The 21,486-nt window shown below is 30.6% G+C and overlaps 2 protein-coding genes across 3 annotated transcripts; one reads left to right on the top strand and one right to left on the bottom strand.

The window, feature by feature from the left end:
* Positions 1 to 1,899: 1,899 nt before the first annotated feature.
* LOC125075836 (rho GTPase-activating protein 1) lies at positions 1,900 to 18,331 on the bottom strand. 2 transcript variants are annotated; one of them, XM_047687630.1, is made up of 10 exons: positions 18,278 to 18,331; positions 17,924 to 18,059; positions 17,614 to 17,730; positions 13,462 to 13,583; positions 12,607 to 12,764; positions 12,187 to 12,504; positions 11,865 to 12,109; positions 11,285 to 11,485; positions 7,434 to 7,540; positions 1,900 to 7,000 (listed from the first exon to the last, which is right to left on the bottom strand). In XM_047687630.1, exons 2-10 carry the CDS (start codon positions 17,970 to 17,972, stop codon positions 6,830 to 6,832), a joined length of 1,488 nt encoding a protein of 495 aa, XP_047543586.1. In that variant the 5' UTR covers positions 17,973 to 18,059; positions 18,278 to 18,331; the 3' UTR covers positions 1,900 to 6,829. The 2 variants fall into 2 exon arrangements, with proteins under 2 accessions (XP_047543586.1, XP_047543585.1); XM_047687629.1 differs by lacking the exon at positions 18,278 to 18,331 and having other exon boundaries at positions 17,924 to 18,261.
* Positions 18,332 to 19,229: 898 nt separating this feature from the next.
* Positions 19,230 to 20,109, top strand: LOC125075895 (peptidyl-prolyl cis-trans isomerase-like 1). Its single transcript, XM_047687742.1, has 3 exons — positions 19,230 to 19,404; positions 19,489 to 19,565; positions 19,649 to 20,109. Exons 2-3 carry the CDS (start codon positions 19,495 to 19,497, stop codon positions 20,091 to 20,093), a joined length of 516 nt encoding a protein of 171 aa, XP_047543698.1. The 5' UTR covers positions 19,230 to 19,404; positions 19,489 to 19,494; the 3' UTR covers positions 20,094 to 20,109.
* The last annotated feature ends 1,377 nt before the right edge of the window (positions 20,110 to 21,486 follow it).

Below are 21,486 nucleotides of genomic sequence, written 5' to 3' on the forward strand. Positions count from 1 at the left end.
AGCAATAAAAACTAATATAATTTCATTAAAAAAAACTCTGGGCTTTTTTACTACCCTGGCCATACACGCGCATTGGCACACATGGTAAATCTCTAGAAACACGATGTTCCACAATGTCTTGTTTAACAATAATCTGAGCCTTTCACTTTTAAAATAAAAACATATTAAAAAATGTAATGAATAGCTTATAGGTGCACGGTACACACTCATATAAATCTTCACGCATCTTAAGTTAGTGTATTAGCGTTCCTTAACTCGTAATTAATAAAAAATATGTATTACTTTAGGTATGTAAAACTTGTAAAAGTAATATCTACATACCCTTCGGAATAACCCTTTTTTTAAATGTACTTAACATTTAAAAAAAGGGTTATTCCGAACAACAACAGCTGTCGAGAATTACTCCTACTACCTACTTACTTTTGAAAGATTTTCATGCAGATTTTAAGTTTTCTTGTATTTCTTTAATTATTTTTTCCGTTTCTTATCTATTTGAGCTACTATTACTTATACTAATTATTTAGCATGAAAGTTTCTTGAGTTACTTATCTATAAATAATAAAGCAAATTTTGTATATTTTAGTTGATTTCTTGTTTCTTTTATTACAATTCGTTATTACACTAAGTGACTATTTTTATTATATTTACCAATTGATGGCGTATTTAATTATATGCGAACTTGGTTTGGAATGGACATACAAAATAATTTGGATAAATATATATAACTAGTTGTGCCTGCGACTTCGTGCACGTTTAAATTTAACAAAAAAGTTGTTGTTTTAGCCTATGTTACTCCTTATTACATCAGTTATCTGCTAATGAATGCCCGTACCCGTCAAAATCGGTCCAGCCATTCCAGAAATTAGAACAAAGAGACAGACAGACAGACAAAAATTGAAAAACACATTATTTTGATATATGTACCGTGTATACATAGGTACACATGCATTTATTAAAAAGCGGTTATTTTTATTTTACACACAGACACCCCAATTTTATTATATATATATAAATAAATTCGTTTGAATGGTGAGTGAGGCAGTGTAACAAGGGTCTTTTTTAGTGCCCATGGTTAGTGGTAAAGGATGGTAGGCAAATATTATTATCATCATCTGTTATGTTTTAGCCAGCTAGACCGTTTTATATTTTTTATTAATTTTAATTCTATCAATTAACTAGAGAAGCGAGACGGCCAAGTTAATAAAACATTGCAAGTTTAAGCCCGAGTGAGTTCATTGAATTCAGTTGCAATGTGTTTAATATATTTTTATATTATTAATATCGTGCTCGCCGGTGACGGAATCTTGAGCCACGTGGCGCGGAACGTGGCGCGGCACGGCGCCTCGCCATCTGCCGGTGGCGGTGCCGTACCGTTGCACGGGAAACGGCGCCGCACCGTAGACATGGGTCCACGCCCTTAATCATGAGTCTTAAGTTATAGGGTTAAAGAGAATAAAATAAAAACTCTTTTATAATGAAACGTTTATTTATTTTTAGACACTTAAGTTTTTTATTAACATTTTATATATATTAGCATTTTTTAAACATATTTTATTTCTATCTACATTACAATCATAATATATGTAGCCATAATAAACCACCTTTATGACACAATAGTATATGGGATGATTTGTGTGTTACACAAAACGAAATAAAATGAAAAGTTTCTTTAATTTCCAGACACATTTAGCAAATTACTAAAGATACTTTTATACTATTGTCAAGGCAATAATTATAAAATTATATATATTTATTGAATTATTAAAGGTAGTCTTTTTATTTTGACTTTTTTATTAGTCTGATATTCACAATTATATTAATTTATATGATAATTGCTATGAAATAATTCTACAATTATTTTCTTATATGTAAATTAATAACAGTTTCGTAGTACCAACTTTACATAACATAAAATAGGCTTTACACATTTATTTGTGATGAATAAAATACATTTATTATGTAATTATTATAAAGTATATCTACCTGGGAGTAAGTTATTATTTTTAAAATTTTAATAAGCAAACAGCTTCAGATGACTAAAAAAACAGTAGGTAAGAATTCATTTGGAATGCGAAGGTTTGAGAGATTCAAGTAAAATTAGAACTTAACGCTAATTTGCACTCATACCTGAAGAATTACACGTAATTAATTATATATATAATTACAGACTGCGAAATAAGAAAAATGTCAAACAAGCTATTCATTTATGCTAACTGTTAAATATTTAGATGCATTCCAACACCGCCTAAACTAAAGATTAAATATTCAATTTTTTTAAATGATATTAGCATGTTGTTAATTTAAAGGCTTATTAAAAATGTGTCGATTCGTAATGAGCTTTAGGTAATATAAAATATAAATTTGAGATTATTACTAAAAAAAATATATATAGTCAATATTTTTTTAAACGTACGCATTAAACCTTTTAATTATATTTAACTTTCTATTAATATTGTAGTAACAAAACAACGCACCGATATTACTACGCACATTACTCTGTACTACGCAACCGTGTTTTAACAAGTACCATATTAAATAATGGTTGGTAATAATATATTAACGGTGTAAAGAAATGTTATTGTTATGCATAGTTAAGTAATTATAAAGGAATCAACAGTGGGTAATTTATTATATTACGTGACGAGTTAAATTTCTTTGTATTTTTTTATTGGCAATATTTTTCCTAAATATAAACAATTACTTTAAAGAACCAAATAAATAGGAGTCAAAATTAAATCGAGCCCTCTTCAAATGACAAAAATATGACCTACGTTTTAGTACTGTTCAATAGGTTTAGTTTCTGTTGTTAATTAATATATTTATGTGATTCTATAAATCTTCGAAATCCAGTCCTATCTGAAATGGAATGTTACTATTTGATTTTAAATTAAGGGAATCATTAAAATCAGGCAAATGAAATTACATAATCAGAATTCATTTAAAACTCATATTTTTTATATTTATATTATTAACAAAGGACGAATACAATTTATAATATACATAAATAATAGATTCGGGGTAATTATACGGTAAGTAATCGCTTAATTGTTGAAATTTGAAAACATAATTTAAGTCCTACGTTTAAGTCAATAAATATTATTCGAAATTGTTTCCTCACTAAATTTTAGCCAAAATTAAATTTTAAAAACGAATATGCCGCTTCTATGCAAACAGATAAAATAGACAAGAATTTATACTAAAGTTAATGTCAAAGTCAAACTATCTGTATGAATAAATTATTACTTTAAATTCGAATTATATAATATTAAGTAACACAAATTCTAAAATAAAAAGCAGACAGAGCGCGGAAATTTATAAGGTAACGATAAAAGCGAATACAAAATCAAAAAGCGGATTCACAAGCTGTACTGTGAAACAACGAGTCTTAAACAACAAAATCTTGATTTTTTCCGACTAGACATAATTAAAAATTGTAATTGTCGGCTTTTCTTTACGATAACATGCATGTATATTCCTTCTTTCCTCATGTATACCTTTGTCGATTGATGGTTTTCATCAGATATTAAAATTCGTCGCTAGATCTCAGCGTACAAAACGGTGTGAAGCTTTACTTTATATTATGTAGAGATAATACGATTTAATAAAAAAGTGAGATTTTTTTAACTACTCTTGCAGCCCTACGCACACATGTTTACAATGTCTGTGTGATATGGTAAATTTCTGCTTTTGTGTCACCGTTCGCGGCCTCAATCTGCTTTTTGTTTTATAATAATCTGAATTCAAAATATTCATCATTATAATTGAAACTGGACTCAAAATGTAGTTTATTGAATTGGGCGGAATTGATAAAATACGTTTCAATTTGCGAGGCATAGAAATTGTTATGTATGTATTACAGAAATAGTAAAAACCTTTTATAAGCGTTCATTTTTTAATAATAATGTTGGATAGGCAACTACTTCTCAATGTCATTATAATTTATTTTCATTTTCAATGGATAATGGATCGGACATTAATCTCTTACTAAATTTTATAACTCGCTACTGTATTTCTTAATCATATTGGATAATTATTAATGCAGACTTTTTAAATTAGGATTAATATTTAGTTAAGATCACTTTATCATATAAAAAAGATGAGATAAATAGTTACTAACTTAGTGCTTAAAAAACTAAATAATTATATCTACATTAGTTTACAATAAACATGGTATTTTTTTTCTCTATAGAATATATATATATGTGTTTCTAACGACAGACTAACCGAGTATTTGGTATACATTTTTATTTATTTTTCACTTATATATTTTATACTTCTAAAGTCGACAAACTAATTTACTTTATAAAAATGAAAACTCATTATACATACTTATAATGTCATGTAAATATTTAATGTCCAATAAAAGTCCAGGGCGCCAATTCTATGAACAAATTGCCACTTTTTCGAAATCGAGTCGAAGCGTAATCGTTGCAGTTCAGCCGCTTTCCTAGTCTACTATAAACGTTCCTTTTGCGGTTCAGTCAATGTTGGATGGGAATGTAATCGTAACCGATATAAAAAAAATAGTAATTCGCCATCAGTTACGAAAAAGCTGAGATTTATTTTTGTGAGGAATAGTCAAAGTTAAATCGAAATAGAATCGGGAACGCATGTTAATCGTTATAACTTAGTAGAATTGGCCCTCAGGCTGCTCAAAATAGCAGTATTTAATTTTGGATTTTTTACATTAACCTCTGAAGTGATCATGAATCGCAAAAAAAATGTAATAACTATGATTTATATAAACACATCAAAAGTTTAATTGTCAGTTTGTAAATATACGACAATATTACATATCATCGTTCAAAAGACACATTTTAATAATAATGCAACGATATAAATTGTTTTGTCAAAATCAGATAAACTAAAATGTGCATCCGATATTAATGTAAACATTTAGCTCAAAAACTTCGTTGATCTATGATTGTTTAATAATTAAGTATGGCAATCGTTATCAGGTATTATCAACACAAAAGTTCACTGGTCAACTTACGATTTTATAATGTATGCAGTCAAAATATTTACCATATATCACCTGTACTAGATAAATTCAATATTAATAATATGTTTCATGGCCACATCATATAACATGGCATTTCCAAAAATCCTATATTTCATTTAATGTAAATAATTTACTCAGCCCGTACATGCAAAATGTCCCACAACGTAGGATGCGTCCGGCAGCGAGCTCACTTTGAAACGCTGAATCCGGTCAATCGATAACGGCCGGTTCTGATTTTATTGAATAAACTTATATGTGTACAAGGTATATCTCATCATACGACAAAATATATGAAAGGCATACATGTTATATTACAATATAGATTCGTTAAACACTTAACACTAAACATAACATGTTATAACAAAAGTTAACAATTTCATATTACCTGTTGATGTAAAAAAATTACACAATACAAAAAACATCACCTCATCAACTTGTGCGAAATGTACGCTTTACTGATATCATAAGATGTGTGAACTTCGCTTTCGTATGACATACATTAAAAAAATAATTATAAAGCCTTCCCTTTATTTTGTTACAAACAGATCTGTCAGATCAAAATTAGTAATGATAATAATGATAGTTGATAGTCAAGACTAACCGAAACAACGGCACATCACTTATGATATATTTATAAATAACTTTGAAAAAAGAACGTTCGTACACTGATTGATTTAATTTAATGTTTAAATATATCTACAGGGAGTCTAAATTTACTTGAATACATGATTATATATTTCCTTTACGTTATTCGATACGTGTTTTTTTTATTTTTTATAAAACGTGTATAGTCGATTAATGATAAATTTAAACTCCTAATAATATAAATGCTCGCTAAAACAAACGGCACAAATTTATTAAAAAGTTATTCGAAACACTAAATCATTCATCTCGCTCGCACTATCTACGAGTGTGATGACGAGAACAGCATACATTTTCCCTTTTAATTATATTCCTCTAGTGATACATTTAAAACGGATGTAAAATTTAAATCATTTTAAAATTGTTTTAAGTTTAAAATTTTTATTTATTCGTTGCTCAAGTACAGACAGACGTATTATAATAATTGTCTATACGTGAGTACATGTAGTTAAGTAATACTTAAAGGTCGGTTACAACGATTAAACAATATCCATTGTTTGTTAAAATATAATAAAAATTGTTTTAATTCAAATAATTGACATGGTATTTATGTTACACTTAAAAGATTAAAATTATCTTCCAATTAGAAAAAAAAAATCATGTACCTATGAAGTAACAGACGCATTTTCTTGATAATTTATTTAATGCCACCTGCGTGTATATATTTTATCAAAACACCGTTAAATCAAAAAATGACTTTGTCACGTTTTTTTCTGTACATTTTATGCATAAAAATAAAATGCATAAAAAGCAATTTTTAGTCTAACAAATGTTTAAGATAGTATAAAATACCGCTGTTCATTTTCGTTATCCCTTAAAATTGATAAATCAAAGGCAAATATGCAAGCGAGACGAATAAAGGCACGGGAGCGAGTGCATAAATGTTTAATTATTAGCCCAGACGGGAAGGCTCGTGTGGGCCGGCCCTCCCCCTAGCCGATCGATCGATGTCAGCTTTGGTTATTCGTTATTGTAGGTACAATTAATTATTTGTTTTATTCCTTTGTTTAAGAGATAGGAAAATACATAAATATAAAAATTTGCACTACTCTCAGGTGAAAATTTATAAAACGTATAAATTGTATTTGGCATTCAACAACATTAAAGCCGAATAAAGTAGGTCCAACCGTATAATAATCACCGCGCAGACCTTATTGACTTGACAATCTGCAGCAGGCAGAGAATCTAGATTATAAATATGGATTTCTGGTTTTCAAGGAGGAAATCTGTGAAAGCGTTGATTGGCGAAATGGCTTGAAGTGACATAAAACCATTAGGGGGCCAAGAAAGATTCGGGCCAAAAACCACGGCTAGGTTACCGCTGGTCATTTTGTTGAGGCAGCTCCTATCTTGAACCTGTTGATGAAATCTTATTTACTAAATAATAAAATCAATACTATGTCTGAACAGAACATGTGGGCGTCGGAGCTCGGATAGACACATGGGTTTTACGACGTTGGAGGGTTCGCAATACGCGCAAACAACAATGGATATATTATAGAATTCTTTAATAATACTGCGAGAAAATTTGTTAAGTCACAGTAAATTCTGAGACACTGAAGCCCGTAAAGTGGAGATACGAAACTAAAATTAACTTTGAACCCCACTGCTCAAAAATAAGGGAAGCTTTGTCCAGCAATGGATAAACGTCCTTACTTTTCTTTTATACAACACCTAAAAACAATATACGGACAAAATGTTACGTATTAATACGTTGACATCGAAAGTAACTGATATTTCTTTAGTATTGATTATAAAGGATACTTATATATAAGTATAAAAGTTTTACCTTCCATAAAAATTGAAAGATGTATTTAAGCAGCTTGTAGTTGTCCAGGGGCAGCCTCTCCAGAATGAGGATTTTCACTTGACGAGGTTTTTCACGGTTTGACCAAGCTGCAAATAACAACATGGTAAGAAAAATACTACTTTTAATTATGTACCTAAATTATCTAATCTCCGTTCCTAGATATCTTTCAAAATTAAATATCAACAAAGTCCTGCTAGGACACCGATAATGCCTATAAATGAAAATCAATAAATTTATACAATACCTTTAAATATTCATTCATGTTTTCAATGACATTATTGATTTCATGCTGTAATTATTTTTAAATAATATATTAATTTATGTTCTGTGCCTTCAAGTAACTTCCAAATACAAATATTTGTGCGCCATTATTAAGATAATAAAACGAATGACTGTTAGACAAAATGGTGAATGATAAAATCTTCTATATCAATTAAATTACATTGACATGACCAAAAGTACAAGTTGATGGCGGCAAAAACGTTTAAAACGTATTATATGTACTCATATTCAGCGTATGGCTGAAAGTTAAGCTACAACAGTCATCATATTTTAAAGGGACGCAAAAGAGAACAATCTAAGTAAAAAACCAAATACATGCTAATTCATTAATTATATTGTTTATATAACTAACATTGATGAACTAAATAATAGTATAATTTATTAGAAAAAATATCAAACAAATTTGAAACTTAAAACCTAATATAAGGGAAAAATCGCTGTTGTCCTTACTTTTAATTTACGATACAATTAACTTTATATTTTATAAGTCTTTTATTTTAAAGTTATCTCGCTAGTTTAAAATTAACATCATAGCCTCTGTTTAATTTTTTATTAAAAGTTAAATTTGACTCTAAAAACAATCTTGTAAGTCGGAAATTCGCATTATTATGTAGTATGAGTTTGAATTATTATGTGGAACTTCGCAGAATGCGTAAAACTTTTAGTGTATTATGCTGCAAATCAGTATTAAATTTACTATCAGATTTTGTACAAGTAATTTTAATCTAACTGTACATGCGATCACAAGTCAATAATGACAATCTGAAAGACGACAATGATATTTGGTCCATAAGAAAATCAGCCGGACATTTCCAAGGCATGTAGCAAGTCTATTCTTGCAAAGGATCGGTTGTTACTGTTGACATTGCAGGTAAGATAAAAATCTATTTATGTGGCACTTCGCTTCTTCTTCCAAAACTGACATAATCTTCCCCGTACTAAATCCAAGCTTTGGCTCAGCCAATTAAACAGAGAACATATGTTGTTGATGTACTCATAACTCTTTGATGATCTGACTGGAATAGTCATAAAAGAGCCGTGAGTACATAAACTCTCATAATATATGTTTGTAGAGCTTTTCAAATTATCCAGCTAATCTTTCACCCGTTGACACGTTATCATAAAGTGTTGACACAATATAGCTTGCAACTCTCGAAGACGTTTGGTTTACGTGAACCAAATCAGATTTTTCTCTTTCCATATTTAACAATTTGTTAAATCTTTTACTAGACCTTTGGTTTCATTTCTTAATGGAATGCCACTCCAGTTCTTCACATATTTTACTTATTTCGGAAGCGACACTGCACTGAGTTTGTCGTACAAACATTTGGTCTCCCGAATGTTCTTTGAACTGGTTCCATAAAAGAATTGTGTTTGTAATCAAGACTTCAACCCTGACACGCATTATTTCCGGTCTACACCTTACATCTTATGTCTTAATTGAAGACCACCAAGATCGCTGTAGATCTCTATTTCGAACCATACTCTCTCACGAAGGTCACGAAGTAGGTGACTTCCTTCCGCAGTCCGCTCTTGAAAGAGTCGTGTGTGCTAAGGACGATCTCCCTCGTCTTTGGATTATGTATAAGTCAATATGATTTTTGATTCCATCCGTGAAGTCCGCATATAGTGTTCAAAACATATCTTCTTCGATAAGCTTTGCAGATTAAGTATCTACAATGTTTAAACGGCATAGGGAAGAGGTAAGTTCTATGGTAATTATACGATCGTTAATTGATTTATATCAAGCTAGGTATAAGGTACTTAGAAGGATGTTTTCATTTCTGTTTGCAGTAGATGCTAAGCTTTCGCGTATTGTCTGGTGAGTCACACATGGGTAGTAGCATTTATTTGATCATCTATCCTGGTTAAGTAAATGGTGCAGTGGTCATTTAGAAAATCAAAATCAGTCCCAAAATCGCTGCAGCTCTTTCACCCTGTTGTCCATGTAATGGATATCCAACCTTTGGTGCACGCCAGAGCATAGTTCTTTTTTTATTAAAACATATGATTGTATAAAAATATAGAATCAGTTTTATTTAATCTTGCTATTGTAACAGTAATTTCTAAGTGGCTAGAGAATAAATATTAACTAAAATATCTACTCTGCGGATAGCCAGTAAATATTGCGTTAGACTGAAGCGATATTTCACAAATTGTTATATTATTTAAAGATCAGACAGAAGCGAGCCACGAAATCAGTACAAGTTAAACATTTATAGATAACTTTATGATTTTTTCCTCTAAGTTGACCTTTACTGTAACGATCTTGAATGAAAACTACATGTGCATGTTAGGTAATAGAGCTTGTAATTATGGTATTGCATTTTATTACACGCGGCAAATGAATAAATAAAATGCTATCACTATTATGGTGACATCACAAATATGACATCATCATAAACTGCCTCTAAGTGTAAGATTACTTTCGAATTAATATTTTTGATAAGTATGCAAACTTTTTAGAGTAAACTAAATGAAAATATCGTCAATTAATCATAATAAAATAACTAAAATTATATAGAGCTGCAGTAAAAGATAAAATTATTGCCAGGATAATAAACTTTATGTGTAGACTCAAATTCATGTGTTATCAATTTGTTTAAGTTTGATGTTAATTCTTTTGTTTTTTTTTTTCATTTATATTTTCACTTATCGTTACCAATAAGCCTTTTAAATTCAATAAAACTTTCGTAACCATCAAAACGTCCGAACAAGCCGCTCAAATTGTGGCATTGATGCGGGAAGGCTTGAATCATTGAACGATTCCTAGAAATTTTAATTTAAACCAATCTACTTGACAAGTTCTAACAAAAGGAGACCCAGTACCGGCAGAATTCGAGCAACGTCGTCAACCCATCGTGATGACCGATTTATTGTTTTAACTTACCTTCGTAGGGAAGTGAAAACAATAAATCATTTCCTCACGTCAGTAAACATCAAAACAGAGCTGAATGAAGTATGTAGAGTGAAATGATGATGATGTGGAGAGGAGTTCACAAAGCACAAGGAGGCTTAAGGAAACGACTTTTTAAAGTAGCAAATGATCCAAACCTGATGGCAGCTTAATTGGACTGAGGAGAGATGGGCCTCCATATTGTTCACCATTGAATGTAGGACATGTTTAAATGGTGCAAAAGGTCGTAGAAGAGTCTATCGTTGACGCAGGGAGAGATTTGCTCGAAGTAGCATAGAGCAGAAAGTTTCTTGTGGAGGCGGTTCGTGTATGGTGTGGGGTGGCATGATCGGACGAACGGAACTTGTGTTCTTCGACATAGTTCTTTAAAATAGTAGAAGAGGTGATTTCATGGAATAACGCTATATAACAGAGGTTTTAGAAGCTTACATGGTGCCTTATATGAGATAAATAGTCGAAATTTTTACTGTAATACAAGATAATGCTCGAGCCCACGCCAATGCAGATGCAGTTTACGAGTCAGTGAATAACACATTGTAATAAAATTATAATCTATTTAAACTACATTAAACTTATTACTTTAATAATACCATTTTTAATTTGGAACCGTAATAATAATAAAGCAACTTACTTTGAAACTTCAGTATTTCCTCGTGCAGGTCGAATGTCAACAGTGGTTCTTCCAAATCGCGGAGGAAGGTCTTCAGTAGAACTGCGGCGTTGTGGGGATCGTTCCTGAAAGATATCGGCTCGCCCTTGTTGCAGGCTCTCTGCAGTTCTTTTATAACTGATATGTTTGCTGATCTTCGAAACAGACCTTCGGTTTCTAGGGCTAAATATACATATCTAATTAATTATATTTGCCAAACATGAAGATCAAAAGAATCCAGTCATTTTGTTAATCCTAATATCAGACTATTCTCTACCAAGACTACTGGCATACTATCTATATCAATAAAATGGCACTGAAGCAATTTTTATGAAAATGAAATTACAATATAGCAGAGATTTGCCATAATTTGTTGAGTTTGATAAAAAAAAAAACAACTTTATTTCGCTTATGCCTATTTTTATATTAAACACGCTCAACAACTTTGCATACATATAAGTACATAAGCGTAACAATCAGCATCGATAAAGGAGGAAGTCGATGTCGGTGTGTGTGTTGCCGTTTTATTATTCAATTGGTTAATCATATATGATTTACTCACCGTCGGGTTGTGAAAGAAATTCAACGCACTGCCTCACAACTGGTGGTATGGAGTCGATCATGTTTGTATTATTTTCTTTAATAAACTGCAATGACACACCAAATTGTTGAGTCAGGGGTGGAGAAAGACTTTCCTTTTGGACGGCCTTCGCATCACTCTCATCGGGCGGCGCTTCTACCTTTTCAGCTAGTTGCCTAGCCATTTCTGCAGCCCTAGGATTCTTAGCTAGCAACAATTTATCGTACCTACACAAAGAAGTCAGCTTTAATTTATATTTGTAGGTATATTCGAAATACATAATTTTTGCCGTTGTTGTACTTACTCTAACACTGGCTTTGGTATACAAAGTTTGTCCAAATTCAAATGTTGTTGCAGTTCGTGTAGATAATTCACATACATAATCTTCCTTCCAAACTTTACACTTATAGCGGGCCTAAGCATTTGCCAGACAATTCGTATGAAATTTGTCGGATGCACTAAATAAAGTGCTTTGAGATTCTTTTTATATTTCCTATCAAAGGCTTTATAAGCTTTCCATAACCATGAGAGCGGTGGTTTGTTCTTACTGGTTAGGCCATAGTGAAAGTATACGACGCTATAATCCTGCTCTACATATTTGTCCAAAGTAAACATGAGGTATCTAAAATCAAAAAATACCCTTTAGACAAAGAACACGCACTCGACTTTGGTACGGAGCCTCCCAATGTAAAAGAACGGGAAAAACATTTGTTTTATAAGTTACCTTAGAAGTTTGTCTGGGTGTAGATCCTTAGACGACGGGAGACGACAAGCCGATACCACAATTATTCTTCGACCGATCTCATCATCGCCCACTACCTCTACCAAACCTGTCCCCGCAAGTTCAGAGAAGGTGTCATCATCAAGAGAAGAATTCGCAATCTAAATTTAAAAAAAATTGTATTTTGATTTTTGTGTCGATGTCGAAGTCGATAAGTCATAAGTTTAAAGATCATGTCTGAAAACATGTGTCTATTACTAGACATTATTTTGTAAGTTTAAGGTAAGGCTTAATAATTTCCATTACACTAAAACAATGTTTTTTAAACTAACAAATATTTTAATCAAATTAAAAATTTTACCTCTTAAACTTAGTTACCAATAAACCAAATTTTTTTCAAGAAAAAAATGTAAGAAGAATTTTCTTACTGGATGTTCCATAATTGTCTGCAAAAGGTGTTTCCACGCGATACATTACTTTGAAAAGTTTAATGATAATAATTATATTCAAAATTAATGACAAAAAGTAATATTGTTATAATTTATCAGAAGACAACTAAAGTACGATATAAAATCAAATAAAATTATATTTGAACAGGGAAGTATTTTTTGTAATGCATGAACCTATTTTTATAAAGGTCAAAGTAAGAATACCTGACCTACATCCGTTTCGCCAGGTCCCGGGAGACCTAGATAGCAATATTGATCGGGCGATGTCGATGAATGCTACCAAACGTGTCCTATTTTACTAAGTTTTATTTTAAAAGACTATTTTTTTTCTTTTATAACACCTAACCATTAATCAGTATAATGCTCGTAAAACAATCAGAAAAATTATCATTTATCTTTTAATGGTTACCTCGCCGTACACTTCAGGGGCTTTGCCAAGTTCCTCTTCAAAATTCTCTTCAATGGTACCGTCGCTTGCTGAACGCTTGAGGAGATCGTCAGAAATGTCAAGTAATTCGGGTGGCAAAGGAGCTGTAAATTTCGAACTAAATAAAAAATCTAATTTTACCCTATATATTATACTTTTAATTAACGTTGCGTCACGTAAACTAACACTAGTACTTACAAATAAACTGACTTAATCAATTCTAGACATCTTTTGAACATTTCAAAGATTGATAAAATATTAAGATTTTAAATTAACATGGTCATTTTTGTTACTAACAGTACTAAGGAGATGTACAAAAGTTATGTAATAATTATACATAAATACAAGCATGCATAATGCTTATATTTAAACACAAATATTTATAAAGTGTAAATAATTAATTAAAAATATATATATAAAAAAATTAAGAAAACGACAGTCGCATAAGAAAACTTTAAATAGAAAACAAATATTAATTCTGATCCAATAGTTCAGTATTATTCTATATTTTATATGTATACTGCTAATGCACACATTCGTTTATTTAACTATAATAATTATCCATAACAAATACAGATCAAAATATCCTCAATTTATAAATGAATCATAACATTTGATAAGTTCTTGCATATAATATAACATTTACATAAATAATAATACAAAAACAGTATATGTATATTATATACCTTATCAGACTCGGATCAATCTCAAAGAAGATTGGAAAGTAGCACCGTTAATTCACTCACTTTTGTTATCCACCTGGACAGCAGTCTCACTCGGACCGAGTGAGTTCAGGCCCACAGAGGACCAAAAATGTTAACATTGCCAACTACCAAAATTAGGAGAATTTACAGACATAAAGAACCAAAACTATTAGAAGAGGTTTAACCTAGGCTTAAACCACAGGACCAAGTCTTCAGAACTTTAAGCTAGCTTATTTATTAGGTTAAAAAAGAAGTCAAAATATTAATATTGTATAGTTGATGTATAAACCTATCCGAATTTTTGACAATAAAATATCTAAATAGTATTTCATATTTAATTCCGATTTATGAAAGTAAAAAAAAGGTGTGTATACTAAAAACTCGAAAATGATCTATTAGATGATTGATCGCTTATTATTTTATAACAAGCAAAGCTATAAGTACTTTATTTAACATAAAGAAATAAGCATAATATTTTAATACTATCGGTAACAAGTTGAATCTGAACAACCATTTCTACAAAAATTTCTGCTTTTTAAATGATGCTGCCTTGTTTCTTTCCATAATATTTCTCAATAAATAAGTATATTTATGTATGTTACTAGTAATTATAAAATCATAATCAATCAATTGATTCAAGACTCACGGAGTCTTTAGAACATGTGAATTTAATCCAAAGATTATAGGTTCAAATTGTGGCATGCACATCTGTATTTTCATGTGCTTAATTAATTCATCTTTAGCTGGGCGTGACCGAATAATTTGAATAAGTGCACAAGTAGAATGGCACTTTTGTATCCTCCAACAAGCATTGGAGCAGTGTTATAACATACTTTAATATAACAGGCTTTTACAAGCACTTTAGAATTGTCATTTTAAAGAACTATACTAAGTACCACCGGTTTGGAATATCGATTCTACAGAGAAGGACCGGCAAGAATCTCAATTAGCTACTCTTTTTCAACATTATTATATCTTGGAATAAGCGCCAACCTCAAAAGTAGGCTTTTGAGGATCCTGGACTGTCCCGACGTCATGATTATCAAGTTTCTACTTTGTTTTAAAAAGATACCGAAACCCAAGGACAATTCAATCTGGATGCAGTCAATGTGAGTGACAATATCTAGAACATTTTCCACTTTATATGTAAACTATAATGCTAAATTATTTTGTTACTTTATAATAGTACATATTGTCCCATCATTATTAATATACTCAAGGAAATAGCATGGTAATAGTCAAATATAATATTTATATATATATTCGACTTCTATAACAATATTATTTAATGTTCCTTCAAATATGCTTTACATTGTTAAATTTATATTAAGAAGCAATGAGTCCATAAAAATGTATATAAAAAATATTCTCTTGTATACATTTTTCATGGGTAAAATGACCGTTAATGTGTAATATAAAAAAATTATATAAATAATATTAAAATTTGCATTAATATATTACTTATACTTATATACTATATATATCAAATAAGCCTATTTAATCAATCACATTTTTCATTGTGTTTTTTCATAGTAGATATGAGATATAGATATTTTTTAAAAATAAACAATAGAAATAATGGACAATATAATATATATTAAATATAATGGACAATATAATATATATTGTCCATTATTTTTTACTATTTTACAGTTATAAATAAGGAACAAGTTACAAACATACAAGAGAGTAAAATAAATGTGATATTCTTTTCTTATTTTTTAACTGAATACTTTAATCAAGAATATACTGTTATTAATATGTGTACAAAATGTAATCAGTTTTTTTTAGGTTAGAATGGAAGCAACTAAACTTGGCAAATATTTAAATATTAATATATCACATAGACCAATATTAGTCAAAAATTGAAAATTAGAACTCAAGTAGGGTTTAAAATAAATCAAAATTTAGTCATCAATTATGATTTGCTCCTCAAAATTTATAAAAGCTATTCTAGAGTGTAAGTAACAATTTAACTTTGCTTTAGATAAGATAAATTATCTCTGCTCGCACCCAATGTCCAAGAAAGCTGAGTAGAATACTTTATTGAAAAAACACTTCGTCTTTGAAGAAAATATTGAAAAACAAAGATTTAAAGCATAAATAATAATAAGATTTAAATATATGGTTGTAGAACTAGTGTCTTTTTTATATCATTGATTGACCGATTACATTGATAATGCACCAACCATTGGAACTAAGATGTTATTGTGCCTTGTGCTTGTAGAACACAATAATATTAAGTATTGCTACTCAGTCTACCCACTCAAGCATGCACAAAACCCTACAATTAAGTAATTGTTGACAATTATATAGATAAACTAGTCAAATGGGAATGGAAAGAACAAAGATTGCAACTCAAGAACAAAGAGACAAAATCAGAAACATCGAGATAAGTAGAAAATCTAAAGTTAGCAGCTATATATTTTTTCATATACACCATTTGAAAAGGAGCTGAACCAAAAACATGCTTCAATGTCAAACAAACAGTGACCTTATGGTGACCAAGCTTTTTTCATCTTCATTGAGAAATTTTACTTCTCCAAAGTATTCATTAAAATTCACAACCAGCCGAGAAATGTACATTACACAAAAAAGGCACTACATTGATATCTTTATGTAATATAAATTATGCTTAAAGATCTTAATATTGGAGCAATAAAACACTTTTATATACTCCATAATATTTTCTATAAAGTTCAGACAGTGAGTGATTATCTCTCACTTTGAAATAATTTTCAATTTCTATATTATAGACCGATATGAGCCGAGATAGCCCAGTGGTTAGAACGCGTGCATCTTAACCGATGATTTCGGGTTCAAACCCAGGCAGGCACCACTGAAATTTCATGTGCTTAATTTGTGTTTATAATTCATCTCGTGCTCGGCGGTGAAGGAAAACATCGTGAGGAAACCTGCATGTGTCTAATTTCAACGAAATTCTGCCACATGTGTATTCCGCCAACCCGCATTGGAGCAGCGTGGTGGAATATGCTCCAAACCTTCTCCTCAAAGGGAGAGGAGGCCTTTATCCCAGCAGTGGGACATTTACGGGCTGCTAATGCTAAAATATTATAGACATTCTCTTATAAAATGAAATAGTAAATATTCCACTGCTGAGCTAAGGTTTACCCTTTTGAGTAGGTTATTTTATTATTATAGTTATTTTATCAAACTGCTCCAGTGTGGTTTGGTGGATTCTCTAGTAAGTTTCATCATATTTTTTTTAATCACACTTACAAGTTTGCATTCAATGCTTCCGACTACTACCACAAACCACAAAAATAGATCATGTAAATAAATATACTGTATTATATAAAGACTTATTGTTTAGGTATGCTTGAATGTTTGTTCTAATAATGCATACTTCAATTAGTTTTTAATTACACCATTTTTTAAGAGTTATCAGTGCTATATCTCTAATGCTTACCTAAGCCACTGGCTTGTGTCAGCTCTGAATCATCAAATTCTAACCTTGGTTCATAATCATGGTACTCTGAGAGACTTGTGTATGCATCTTCTGGCTCCATATTACTCGCATGGAGAACTGTCAAGAAGGGAAGAATACAAACCTTTGTAAATTATAAAGAACAATATACCAATATAAAAAAGGATTTTTTTAACGGATTTTTTTTATTAATTGACTTTTTCCATATATATAGTAGCTCTTATAGATATCGCCTTTGTAAACATGCAAACTGTGATATGCAACAAACAAAATAAACATAAAAAATGATTACCTTGAAAGGCTCTTATTGGACTAAGTTTAGGTTGATGTTCTGACTCCATAATTTGTACGTTAACGCTAACGACTTTTCTTCAAATTAGCTAATCTTCCACAAAATAGGTTTATTACAACCGCCCTCTTATGAATAACTTAAAAAACCAAAACGTCATTAACAAAAAAGTAATCATTAAGGTACGCTATTTTGTTTAACACAATAACACTGATATTAAATAGACTCGCCAAAACGGACGTTTAATGAAAAGCAACTGAAAAACGCAAAGGATATTTTTTTTACATTTAGTATTGCAGCAAATAATATTAATTACTGACAGATCACATTATCACAATTCATAGAAATTATATTTACATTTAATTATGTTTGATTTAGCCTGCTTTAAGGCTACCACTACACATTAATGCAAATGTTTCGATGACGTCGTACGAATCTTTGCTTTTATGTTAGTGACAGATTATTAGGACTATCAACTTGTGAGCGCAGATACATTATTAAAATTGTTTTATATATTTATTTGCATGATAATTATTTGCATTGAGGACTTGTATATGTAATCTTATTACTTAAAAATTAAAATTATACAGATTCAAATCTCTGAACGATAAATGATCTTCCTCTTTTAACCACAGTAGAAGTGGGTAGACAGGGTTGTTAATTTTGTTTTTTTTAAGGAAAAAATGATTGTTATATTACTCCACCTTTTAGGTGTATTTAATTAAAAAAAAAAAGAATATCAAATTGGAATTAATGACTAATACTTAGACCGTTTGTTCACCGCACTTTTATCGTCTAAGACTTTGGTCTTTAGGTTTTTATTTGTCATAAATCAAGATTCACGACCTCCAAAGGCCTCAATAAAAGCAATAATTTTGGTACTAATTGATAGAGACAAGTAATTTCTTTTATATATTATGTTACATATAACAAAAACGTGATGAAATAGCAAGTAGTGCATATAAATATTTTGGCGGTGCAACCACCGCCAATTATTTAAGCTTAATTAAATTTGGTGAGGTAACTAACAATATAGTTAAAAACACCAACAATAAACTTGTAAAAAAGACCTCAACGTCAAAATTGAATAAGTTTATCCAATTGCCTAAGGAGGCAATTGGATAAACATATTGTATTTGTAAGGACAAATGAGGACTATTTTTTTTTCCATACTCATTTTTTCAAAAACAGTTTAGTGGTTCAGTCTAAGTGTAATAAACAGACTGACAAGACAACTTTTGCATTAATAATATTTTATAAGTAATCTGTGGTCCAATAATCATTTACAGTCCTATACATACTCTGTATTTATAAATTCCGACTTCAGAGGCTACAATATTTTCTGTTGTAATCAATTCTATTTCATTGGCTCGTCAACATTTACATTTATATTTCATTGTAACTTTTTCATAGCCACGGCTTACATACTAAGTATCAAATAAAAAATATATATTTAATAATTTAAACTTTACTTGTTGCACAACGTACGGGATTATATCAACTAAAACTTTAGTTTTATTCTATATGTTGGACGATTTTTTGAATCACAAACGCTTTTGTGGTTTTAGTTAATCATGCTTGGCTATGCAAACGCTGGAATCCCAGATAAGTCTTGGCAACCACCAGTTGCTGTACTGGAAACAACGTAAGTTGTTGGTTTTTTCAAATATATATAGTAAAAAATAATTTGTGTATATTGGTATATTTTTGAATACAACATATTTTCAGAATGGGTACCATCACAGTGGAAATGTACTGGAAACATTCACCTCTCACGTGTCGAAACTTCATGGAACTAGTAAGAAGAGGTTATTATAATAATACTAAATTTCACAGAGTCATAAGAGATTTTATGATTCAAGGTGGTGATCATACAGGAACTGGTAAAGGTGGCCAATCAATATATGGCCCTCAATTTGATGATGAACTAAATTCTAATTTAAAGCATACAGGTGCTGGTATATTGTCTATGGCTAATGCGGGCCCAAACACAAATGGATCACAATTTTTTATCACTTTAGCCCCAACACAGTGGCTTGATGGCAAACACACTATATTTGGAAGAGTGCAAAGTGGGATGGCAGTTGTAAAAAGAATAGGTTTAGTAGAGTGTGATAAAAATGATTGCCCCGTTGATGATATTAAAATTGAAAGATCTTATATTCCTAAATAAATACACTAATGATAATTATTAATAATGCTTTTTATTTTTATCCTTATAAAAATATATTTATTTATTCTATTCAGTTAGCTGAACATATTTAATTACAATTAAAAGCATTGTAAGGATTTATATTCTAATAACTATTTTAAAAGGAAAGCAATGATGTGAAATATATTGGTTAAAAAAAATTAATACTGGCTCAATTTGGGTTAAATTTTATTAATTATTTATTCCCTACTATAATAGGTAAGTAATAGCCAGAAAATGTCCCACTGGGTTAAGGCCTATTCTTCTTTTGAGAAGAAGGCTTGGAGCTTATTCTACCATACTGCTCCTATGCAGATGAGTGGATATACATGTGGCAGATTTTCTTCTGACATGGGCAGGTTTTGTCATGATTTTATTTCACTGCTGAGCATGATATGAATTATAAAAATAATTTGAGCACATGAAATTGTAGTGGTACTAACCTGAGTTTGCAAACTCTGGTTAAAATACACAAGTACTTATCTTCAACATTGTGAGTTTTAATTTAATATACACTTTTTATTAATTGAATTAATTATATTTATCATAGTATCGATTTACAAGCAGCAATTTTGTATGGGTATACAGTTTACAAGTAGCAATGGTCACAATATGAAATTAGATTTTTACTAGGCCCTGAAAACATCATTTACTATACTATCAAAAAATTAGTTGTGAAAATGCTTAATACAAATTTAAATTAAATAAAAGACTAAATGCTGCTCAATTTATTGTTGAGTATATTATAGTATTATGTTGCAGCCAAACAAATAAGGTTTTTTTAAGAAATTATACCCCATATTTTCATTAATATTATTTATGCCAACAGCAACAGGTCAAACTGGGTCATTTAAATATTATTATTAATATTACAGCTTTATTTTATTAAATTACAACACCACAAAATTTTAATACAACACAAAAAAGAAAAAACAATAAAACAATCTGATTAGCCAAATAAAAACAATTGGATTTAATTATTGAACAATTCGAGTGCTATTGTGTTGTTGTATTGACTCCCTGCGGGTAAAAGCTTCCTCCAAGTAATTCCTCCTTTTTCTATCTCTGACAACAACCATCCATTCCTGACCTGCCACCGTCGCTAGCTCATCTTCCCATCTTGTATATGGCCGGCCTCTTGCTCTTGTATCTTTTGGACCCAACCAATTTAGTACCCTAAAGGTCCTTCTGTTGCCCCTGTATCTAGCAACATGACCCGCCCACTTCCATTTTCTTTGCAAGGCAAAAGTAAGAGCATCAGTTATTTTTGTTCTATTTCGGATTACTAAGTTTTTCACTATGTCTCTTAGATCGATACCTGGGCAGCTCCTTTCCATTCTTCTCTGAGTAGTTTCGATTTTTTGACTGGTTTTGT

This window comes from Vanessa atalanta, chromosome Z, assembly GCF_905147765.1.
Source record: "Vanessa atalanta chromosome Z, ilVanAtal1.2, whole genome shotgun sequence".
Taxonomy (NCBI): Eukaryota; Metazoa; Arthropoda; class Insecta; order Lepidoptera; family Nymphalidae; genus Vanessa; species Vanessa atalanta.